General features: G+C 55.6%; 1 protein-coding gene across 4 annotated transcripts in view; it reads right to left on the reverse strand.

Moving 5' to 3' along the window:
- The window catches only part of CRHR2 (corticotropin releasing hormone receptor 2), a 29,330-nt gene extending 24,416 nt beyond the window's left edge, over window positions 1-4,914 (reverse strand). For 2 of the 4 annotated variants that reach the window (XM_078059424.1, XM_036118083.2), the window contains exons 1-2: window positions 4,551-4,914; window positions 4,289-4,414 (exon numbers count right to left, since the gene is read on the reverse strand). In XM_078059424.1, coding sequence (XP_077915550.1) covers window positions 4,289-4,414; window positions 4,551-4,653 — 229 coding nt within the window. In that variant the 5' untranslated portion in view covers window positions 4,654-4,914. The remainder of the gene's footprint in view (window positions 1-4,288; window positions 4,415-4,550) is intronic. The other 2 variants (XM_036118088.2, XM_036118087.2) reach the window with 1 other exon arrangement.
- Between the last annotated feature and the right edge of the window lie 5,614 nt (window positions 4,915-10,528).

Here is a 10,528-nt window from a genome sequence, read left to right on the forward strand (position 1 = left end):
AACAGAGAGAAAATACATCCAAAGACAAAGATGGAGCCACACATGGAGAGAGACAGAGACAGAGACAGGGAGACACACAGACATGCACACATGGACATGGGCTCACAGTCCACACAGGATAATGAGAGGTGGCAGGAAATGGAGTATATTGCCTACTTTGGCCTAGTCCATTTCCTTTCTCCTTGCAGACAGAGAGACTGAGGCCCAGGAAGGGGATCAGACTTGCTCCAGCTGATACTGTGTATAGACATTACGATAGAATTTGAATCTGCATCCCATATGGGCTCGGAGAAACCTGGGGGCAGGGAGAGGCCACCTCCTGCCCCAGAACTGAAATGTCAAGTCCTCATCTTCCAGGCCCCGCTGTAGCCAGAGCTGGAGTGGGTGACCTAGAGCCTCCCACATTCTCCCACCCCATGAGATGCACCTGCCCCCAGGGATTAGTGAGCTGGGGGTCCACAAAATGGTGACAGGGAGAAAGGCTCCCGGCAGCCACTGCAGGGAGCTTCAGCACCCTGGGAGGTTGGTGGCAGCAGGACTGTGGCCCAGCTGGTGGCCAGATCTCACTCAGGGAGAGAGAAGTTCCCTCACTGGGCCCCCAGTGCCCTGAGCTCTTGGCTGGGGGTCCCAAATCTGGTTCTCCAGCCCACTTGGTGGTTCCACAAGCTCCCTGATATCCTTTCAACTAATCCCTTCTCTGTTTAAGCCAGCACAGTCACTTTCTGAGAGGCAGCAGAGCCCGAGTTGGAATCCTTACTCTGTTACAAGCTGTGTGACTTTCAGAAAGTCAATTAACTTCTCTGTGCCTCCATTTCCCCATGTGTAATATGAGGATATTCCTATGTCTCCATTAAAGTGTCAGCGTAAAGATTAATGAGTTAGCACAGGTCTAACAACAACCCAGGCACATGGAACCTGGGCCACAGAAGTGTGGGTGGTGGGGAAAACCTGGGGGGAACTTGGACACACAGATATTTAACTTGCTTCTGCAGGGACTAGCCTGTGTGGCTATGGACAAGCCCCATCCTTTCCCGTGGCCGTGCTGCATCTGGACAGAGTCTCTGGGTGAGAATTATCAAGGCTCTGAACAGGCCTCCCCATCTGGCCAGCTGTAGCAGTCCGCTAACCACACATCCGAATGCCTCATCTCTAGCAGGAGGCGCTCTCCTGTGCTGTCTATTTCCAGACGACTATGTCCTGGATGGACATTTGCACTCAGATGTCCCTCCAGCTCCTTAGGGACAACATTACCTCCACCTTTGCTCAGCATTTTCCTCGTATCATCCCTGACTCCTCCCGTGTCCCTGTCCCAGCCCAGTCCTATACATTCCAGCTGCCCCAGGTCTCCTGCATCCGTCCCCGCCTCGGCTCCCGCAGCCCCATTTGCCTGGGCCAGCTCCAGTGCCCCCTGACCCCTCCTCTTGTCTCCAGAGGCTGCGTGCCCCAAAGCTGAGCTCCCTCCCACACGGATGGCAAAGCCCTCTGCAATGCCCTGCGTCGTCTGACCAACATCCACCCATCTGCTCTGGTCTCTTTCTCCTCCTGCCTGTGCTCTGGACAACACTCACCAGTCCCGAGGCACAAAGCATGGTTTCATCTCCTCCTGTACACCTGTTCCACTTTCACCTGCTAAAATCCCCCCTGTCCCCAGAAGTCCAGCTCTGGGGGCTAAGCCCTCCCCGATCCTCCAGGGTGGAGGCATGAGTCCTTCTTCTGTCCCTCTAAACTCTCCCCAAGAATCGTCTCTTTTGGAGGCAGTGTTGCCCCGTGCTTAGAGTGACGGCTGCGGATTCCTCTGCCTGCACTGGTGCTTAGGAGTGGACTATAACTTTGAAAAGTCACTTCACGTCTCTGAGCCTCAGTTTTCCTGTCTGCAATATGGGCATAAAAGCGGTACATATCTCAGGGGGCATTCAGGAGGTGGGGATGAGTGGGATCACACGGAGCCCGAAAATGATCTGCACTTGGTAGCTTTGTGGCAGATTCTCTGTGCTCAGCTGAGTGGAAGAAAGTTCACGGGGACTAATGACTAAGCTACTATCTTACCCCGGGAATGCCGGCCCTCTCAAGAATGAGGCTTCAGTGGGGGGTGGGCTGCAGCATTGCAAAACTGGGCAAGAAGAGGAGCCAGACCCTTCTTCCTCTTCCCCAAGGCTTCTCATCGGAGCTGTTTTCCTCCCTGCATCCTTTGTAAAAGCAGGATCCCACTGAAAAGGCAAACGGGGCAAGAGGAAGCAGCGGCAAGGAGGCAGGGCAGGGGATGAATCAACGACCGCATTTCCATTGCCATGAGCCTCTCTGCTCTTCCCACCTCAGCTGGCCGCACTGGCTAATGGCCATGCTCCCAGCACCCCGTGCTCCTCCTCCCCAGCCGCTCCTGTGTGGCCAGCGCTTTGGGCCAAACGAAGAAAATTGCTCATCAGGTACCGGGAGCTAACTGGCACATTTGCCAACCTCCATGGCACCCTGACCTTTTCTCACCCTCTCACTTGATGTGACAAGAGCGGTCTGGTATGCGCTCCAGCACCTCCTTAGGGAAGTGTCCCCTGCCTCGCCTGTCCCCCTTCCCCCATCCTGCAGCCCCCTTGCTCTCCTCCATCAGCGTATTTGTTACTCTGTATTCCTTTTGTCTGTTGCAGTTGTGAGCCAGGGCCTCAACGACAGTGCAGTGGCTGGAACATAGTAGCTGCTTAATAAACTGACTGACGAAATACTGTGCTCAGCTCGGAAGAAGAGACCGAGGCCCTGCCCTTGGGGAGCTCCAGGCTGGTGGGGAGAACAGGAGACAGCCCGGGCTGAGGGAGGAACCAGAGCAGAGCTCCCTCAGCTCCACGGCTACCGGGTTGAGATGCCTCATCACCTCACTTGGCCCTTCGTCCCCGGGCATAGTCTGAACAAAAGACCCTAGGATCCTGTGATCCAGCTCACGGGACCCTAAAAAGTACAGTTTTATAATCTCAGGACTGGGAAAGAGCATGAAAGTCATTCCTTCTGCTTGTACACCTCCTGGATCAGGGACCTCGCTTCTACCCAGAGAGGTTTGTTTTAATCATGGATGGGAAACATGTCCTCAGATAATGCAGATATCTTCCTCAGCGGCTCTCCTACCTCTACGTAGCACCTGCTTCCATTAGGAGCACCTCTGCTGCTGGACTCCTCAGAGCACGGCTCCTCCCTGGGCCCACCAGAGCCCTTCGCTGGTGCAGACAAGGGAGTGCTGCTTAGCATCAGATGCAGGCACGGCTGTCTTGTTCTCTAACCATCTCTCTCAGCGGAGGCCCTCAGTCCCTGAGAGTGTGGACAGGTGTGTGTGGGCGTGTGCGCGCGTGCGCATGCACCTGTGCGTGTGTGAGGTGATGGGGACCTGTGCTGCTCTTCAGACACGGACATGCAGAGAGAGGCTGCTGGATGTTTCCAGAATGAGGGGCTTCAGATAAGGAAGCCCTCAGGGTCTCAGGAGGACCTCTCTTCGCTGGTGGGGTGCGGCTGGAGATGTGAGTGGCTGGTCAAGGTGGGCCAGTGATTTCTGCGTCCACAGTCTTAGGAGACCCTCCCACGTGGCACCCATGGGACTTTCCACAGGGCATAGACTCTCCCCCCTCCCAACAGCCCCTGCTGAATTACCCCACCAGCAGCTTCTGCTGCTGCCTTCCCCAGAATGTCAAACCAGCCAGTGATTTGCCAGGAGGAAGGAGGGCACAGGCTGTTCTCCCTGGGAGATGGGGGGTGGTCCTGATTCAGACACCACGCACTACCTGGGCAGTAGGAGTAACGCTGCCCAGGAGCCCTGACTCACAGCCCAGAGGGCCAGTCTGGGGCATCCAGGTAGGGATGAGGTGCCACCCACACCCTCTGGCCCAGAAGTGCCTATTCTCTGCAGGCCCCCACTCAACACGAGTGCTCACCCCATCTTTCCTGCCTCCTGCCCCCCTTCTGCTCTGGTAGAAAGAGTCTGATCCCTGCGCTCACCCCGGAGTTTGGGAACCGAGCATATGCGGACCCTTCCGCCCCGCCTCGTGCTGGTAGCATTGGCCAAATAATTCAGGCACCCAGAGTATACAACGTGTGAGAGAGATTTGTCCTCAAAAGGGAGCAAGTATTTCCTTCTTCCTTTTCTGGGCTCTGGGCAAATCACCGCCTTACTGAGCTCTGAGGCTACAGTAGGGTAGGGGACGCCGCCGGCCCTCAGCAGGTCTCCGACGCCGGGTCCGGAGCCGTGCCCGCTCCCTAAACCGCTCTTCCCGGCGTCGGGCGCAGAGCCCGCGGCGGAGGATCGGGGGGCACTCACGGGTCGTGTTGTACTTGACGCCGTTGAAGTACTCAGGACACGGCCTCTCCACCAGGGCTCCGGCCGCGCTCCGGGGCCAGCACGTCCCGATCTGGTCCAAGGTCGTGTTGCAGTAGGAGTAGGGACCTGGGAGACGGGAGACAGAAAGAGGAGCTCAGCTGGGTTGCTGGGGGGCGCGGGGCGCTCGGAGCGCGGGACCTGGGGCGCACTCAGCACGCCGGGGAAGGAACCCGCGCCGCCCGCTCCGCTCGCCTCCGCCTACCCTCGGGGTCCAGGGGCAGCCCCCAGCCGTCCAAGAGCAGCTCTTCGGCCAGCGCCAGGCTGCAGTTGGCCTCCAGCAGGCTGTAGAGCAGCGCCGCGTCCATACCGCCCGGCAGCCGCGCGCCGCGAGGAAGTGTGAGTGCGCGCCCGGCGTGGCTGCGAGGGACTGGGTGCCAGAGCGAGCCGTCCGGAGAGCGCGGGGGCCCGGCCCCTGCCCGCCCAGCCCCGACCTGCGGGGCAGCCTCGCCGCGCCGCGCCCGACCGCCCGGGGCTGCCAAGTCGGGACCCTGGCGGAGAGGAGCTGCGGAGCGCGGAGAGCCGCGGGTCCACCCGCGCGGTCGCGGCCAATGGCGGCGCCAGGGGGCGGGGCCGGTGGCTCCAGTCGGCCGCGCCCAGCCTCCAGAGCCCCCCCAACCCCGGGCCCCCCTGGTCCTCGGGGCCCGGCCCCCCTGGCTCCGCCTGGAGGCCGCCTTCTCAGGCCCGGGCACGGTCCGGACGAGGGCGGCTGGGGGAACTAGGAGATGCGCCTAGGGTGCCGGAATGCTCCGTCCCAGGATCCGCAGGCCCCGGGGCTGCAAGGGGCGGCAAAGCGCGCCCACCCGCGCGCGGAGGAACCCACTGCAGCCTCCCTAACCGAGAGCCACAATTGGGCGGCCTGAGTGTCCTCTCCCTGAGGCGGGACACTGGAGACGGGAGGCAGGGGGAGCGGAGAGTCCACGTGCAGATCTGTGCTCTAGAAAAGCCCCTGTGGCCTGTGGGAAGGAAATGGATTGGAGGGGCTTTGAGGGCAGCAGGGAGGCCACGGAAAAGTCTAGTGAGATCCAGTGGCCTGAATGGATGAACCTTTGGACCAGGCCGTGGGGCTGGGATAGAGAGGTATTTCGGAAGACAGCCTGCCCTGGGGAGAAGGGATTGGAGAGAGGAGTGGGTGAGTGGGTTCCCACAGGAGCCAGGAGGCCGGGATAACACCAGTCTCCCCCCTGGGTGACTGGGGAGGGGATAGTGTTGTCATTTAATGGGAGGGGGAAGTCCAGGGAAGAAACTGGCTGAAATTATCAGGAGGACTTCAAATACCCTGGTCTTACTGCCCCTGAGCTCCAGAGAGGAAAAAGTGAGAAGTAAGAATGTGTCTCTGTTCCTCTTGGCTTGGCCGGGGTCACCTGAAACTAGTTTCCATACCAGTGTGTGTGTGTGTGTGTGTGTGTGTGTGTGTTTAGGACCTAAAGACCTTTATATGGAATTTGCCCAGGTCCGCTAGGACTGCCGGCTCCATAATTTGTGCAGGCCCCACTGTCCAAGTGCCCAGGGTGGGCCAGCTGCTGAGTGGGAGGGTCTGGGCTCAAGAGACAGGACCTGGGCATGGTACCCCTCAACTCAGGCTGGGTTGTGGTCTTGCCTCTGTGTCTACTCTCCCTGCATGTTACCCCAATTCTTGCCTTCTCTTCTGGGGCTATTTCTCCAAGAGTGAAATGTTCTCTGAGGCCCCTCCCAGCCCTGAGAGTCTCTGGCTCTGAGTTTTGAGACACAAAGCCTGAGGAAAATGTACATGTGTGTGTGTGAGTGTGTGTTGAGTGTTTCTATCTTTAGAGGACAGGGGGAGCTGAGACCCAGTCCCCACTGGGCTGGAGGTCCCAGAGGAACTAGTCTTGTCCTCCCCGCTGCTGGCCTCCACTGGGAAGAAAGCTGCCAGAGAAGGCCAGCAGCACCCTTAACTAGCACTGTGCCCTAAGCAAAGAGAGGGGAAGAGGGGGGCGGGGCTGCCTTTGTGTGCTCCAGTTCCACCAGCCTCCATATTAATGCTTCCATCACTGCCAAGGCAAAGCCCGAGAGCCCGAGAGCCCTGAGACCAGGGATGAGCACTGGCATCTCTCCAGGGCTCGCTGACTGGCGGGTACCAGGTGCAGGTCTGCCAGCCAGGTCTGTCTTCTACCTCTTGAATGGACTGTTAGAGCCCTTGGCTCAGACCTGGGCAGTTGCAGAGGCAATGACCCTTAGGCGTTCGTAATAACCTGTGCCAGGAGCGGGGGAGGATAGGTTGAGTCCCAACCCCAGCTTCTGACCTGAGTCCCCAACCCAACCCTAGGCTGAGTCCCATCCCTAGTCCCAGGCTGAGTCCTAGCCCACAGGGTCCCCCATAGGCTAGAATGTGGCTGGCAGGGGCAGCCCATGTCTTCACCCGGGAATAGTCTCATTCATGTGCAAAGGAGGGCCCTCCACACACAGATCACAGTCTAGGGGAAAAGAGAGAAATCAAACTAAGTTATTAAGGTGCTGATCACCAGAGCCACTGTGCAGGGGTGGTGACCAGAGGCCAATGACTTGTCGCCTCCCTTACAGCTTTCTGCAGAGTACGATGGCCTGGGAAGCTTCGATGGCTCTTAACTGGGAGAGCACATGTCCTAAAGATCCCTCTGGGAAGTGACTATCTCAGTGGCAGAACCAAAGGCTGTTCCGCATCTTGACTGGACAGACAGGGCCCGCATACAGACCCACAGACCCAAGGTGCCCTGGTTTCCAGGACGCAGGGCCATTTCTTCATGGATCCTATTATTATGAGCATAATTGTCTGTTATTCTAGATGTGGCAGAGAGGAAACTGAAGGCAGCAGCTTCGGAACAAGTTGATTTTACAGCTCGCTTGAGTGTTCGTCAATAGGTAAATGAGGAAGAAATTGTGGTGCTGGGTGCTGGGATGTGTCAGGAGCAGCACGGGGTGAGGCAGGTGTCCCCAGCCCACCTGTGATGTCAGCTGCGGTGACAGTGGACAGTGGTGGGCGAGCTTGGACACACATCATGGTCCTTCAGTGCGCAGCCAGATAGGCATGCAGAGCAGACTGGAAACACACACACACACACACACACACACACACACACACACAGCGTCTCCCTGTCATGTGTCTTCACAGCATCACACACATTCTCTCATTCATCCCACCATACATCAAATGTCAGCTGGAAAATAGGATTTAAGGGGATAGGGTCTGTCTCTGCCTCTCTGCGGGGTTGTGCTCGGTCAGACTGAATACACAAGGAGCAGGCAGATATGGGTCAAGGTTGTGGGGTTGAATGGGAGTTATCAGGGGGCTGCTGAGGGTGTGGAGTCTTGGGAGAAGCCAGGTGCCCCACTCTTGCCTGGTGGCCCTGGAGACGGTGCCGCCAGGCCAAACACTCCTCCCCCACACATCCCACTCCACCTTGGCATGGCGGGGATGGCCAAGGGGAGATGATATCTTCATGTCCAACCATGGGACCAGGCAGGGCCCTCAGCAACCCTCCAATCCTGCATTCTCATTGACATATGGACGAAAGGAATTTCCCGCTCCAACCCCCAGACCATCCTCATCTCTGCAGTAGTCAAACTGGGCTCCCTGTCTCTTCCACTAGGCAGATGAAGTGATTTTTCTACAATTAAAATTATGGCATTCTTCCTCTAAGAGTGGCTCCCCATTGCCCTCAGGATGGAGCTCAGCCCTTAAGCACTGCAAAGAACACTCTTCCAGATTGTCTATCCTTCATGCTCTCCCTCCTGCTGAACTTCAGATGCTCTTTCGAACAACTTGTCTTTCCCTGGAGCCATTCTATAGCTCTGCAGCTTTGCATGTGCTGTTCCCCCTGCTAGGAATGCCCTTACCACTCTACACTCCAGGTAGCCTAGCCGACTCCCACTTGCCCTTCAAACATTCAGCTTGGCTTTCCCCTCCTTTGTCTTGTCTGGGTTGGGTGGCCCTCCTGGGTGCCTCCATCTCTTGGGGCTGGTCTATGTCACATGAAGGCTGTTGGTTTTTCTACTGTCTCCTCTACCAGCCCATGGCTCCCTGAGGGCAGGGCTGGTCATGTTCACTGACTGATTCCCGGCACCCATCAAAATGCTGAAGGCCTTGGCAGCAGCTCTGTCTTCCTGGCCAAGCCTCTCTTCCCATTTGACCAGCCCTGTGGGGTGTGTGTGTGTGTGTGTGTGTGAGAGAGAGAGAGAGAGCATGCACATGTTGGATTGGGGAGTTATTCTATTTCAAGGGATCCCTGAATTCATTTGGACCCTTATATTGCTTATGGACTGAATAAATAACATGCCTTACAATCTATGCCCTGTGGTGCCTCTGTGACAAACAAAACAGAAATAATCCATTTAAAGCCTGCCTGAAGTCTCTTGTGATTATGTGTGGCTTTCCTTTATTTGGACCTCAGAGGCATACAGTTTAACTGGTCATAGCCCTTGATTTATGACCACTTGTCATCATTAGCCCACATATGGCCTAAATTTATTTTATTTTAGTCTTTCCTTTACGGAAGTTCGGACGTAGTAGTAAATATAAGGAATCTATCTGAATCCAAAACTAGATCATCGCCAATCACTTACATATTTATCTAAATACTCCTTCCCCAGAGGGAACATTCTCTTAAATATTTATCATTCCCTTGCTCTTAGTTTTTCAGTTTTATCATATGTATGTCTAAACAATAGATTGATTGGTTTTGCTTGTTTCTGAACTTACGTTAGCTATTAGGCATTTTCTCAATCAGTGGACACTTAAAATGAAGTCAGTTTCATGTGGGGACCTGAGAAATTATTCCTCAGGTCCAAGGGCATTCTAACTGCCTATGCGTCCCCGCTTCCACGCATGGCGCATAAAGGATGATGTGTCCTCACGACTGCTGCTGGGTAGCATCATCAATGATATGGTGGATGCATATTTATTGACATGGGGAAGTGTTCACCTTGAGTTATAAGAGGAAAAAACAGGTTACAAAATTGCGGACACAGGATCATCCCAGTTTTGTGAAAAAACAAAAAAGAAATAACACGAGGCTCTATAGATTGATAAACTCCTGGGGGATATAAACATTATAAACATTCCCAGGTTGTGGAATAATGAACAATCACTGTCTTCTTCGATATTTAAAAGTATTTTTTCCAAATTATATCAATGTAATGTATCCCATTTGCAAACAGATGAATGATATTATAAGTTAAGCAGGGGAGGGGCTTGTATTTGGGGAAGTTGAGTCCCTCTCCACTAAACTCAGAGGAGGGGATGGTGGGGTACCATCCCCCAGGGGTCATGGGGAAGGCGAGGGTCTGTGCCATGCGCTGCAGGGCAGGGCAGGGAGCAGGCAGTTGGTCTGCTGATAAACCAGTGTTGCCTCTGAGAGCGGAGAACTCTGGTGGGGGGAAGGTTGGGCTCTCCTGAAATGGGGGGCTTCCATTTCCTGGCTGATGGGTGCTTGACCTGGCCCAAGCTGGGTGTCTCCATGATCTCTCATTCAAACTCCACAGTAAGCCTCTGAGGCCAACTTAGACCTGTTTCTAACAGAGGAGGAGACTGAGGCTCAGCTCGTCTTCTGAGCTGAATTGTGTCCCCCTAAATCCATATGTCTTAACCCTCAATACCTCAGAATGTGACCTTATTTGGAGATTAATAGGTAATGAAATTAAAATGAGGTCATCAGTGCCAGCCCTCATCTGATGTGACCGGGGTCCTTGTGAGAAAGGAGCCTAGGACACAGATGTGCACAGAGGGAAGACATGGGGCAGAAGGCGGCCATCTACAAGCCAAGGAGAGAGGCCTCAGAGGAAACCAACTCTGCCGACACCTTGATCTTGTATTCGTAGCCTCCAGGGCTGAGAAAATACATTTCTGTTGTGAGAGCCACCGGTGTGTGGTACTTCATGGCAGCCCCCAGCTAATGAACGCAGATGGCTTAAGTGACTCCTCAGGGCCACACTGCTTCCAGGTGGAGGAGGTAAAGTCGAGGCTTGAGTCTGTCTGACCCCCGCACCTGAGCTCCCGACCACTGCACTGTCAGGAAGGCAGGCAACAAGGCTTTCTCCTCCGATACCTGATGCAAGCTGCATTGGGTGCTGGATCCCACTGCTGGAAGCACCCTGACCCCCTTGTGGCCTTGGCAGCAGCTCCAGATCCCCGGGCACTCCCCAACCCTCGTCCTTCCCTGCCGCTCCTGTGGGTGCTGACCCGACAAT

This window comes from Halichoerus grypus, chromosome 12 (genome assembly GCF_964656455.1).
Source record: "Halichoerus grypus chromosome 12, mHalGry1.hap1.1, whole genome shotgun sequence".
NCBI classification, from domain to species: Eukaryota; Metazoa; Chordata; class Mammalia; order Carnivora; family Phocidae; genus Halichoerus; species Halichoerus grypus.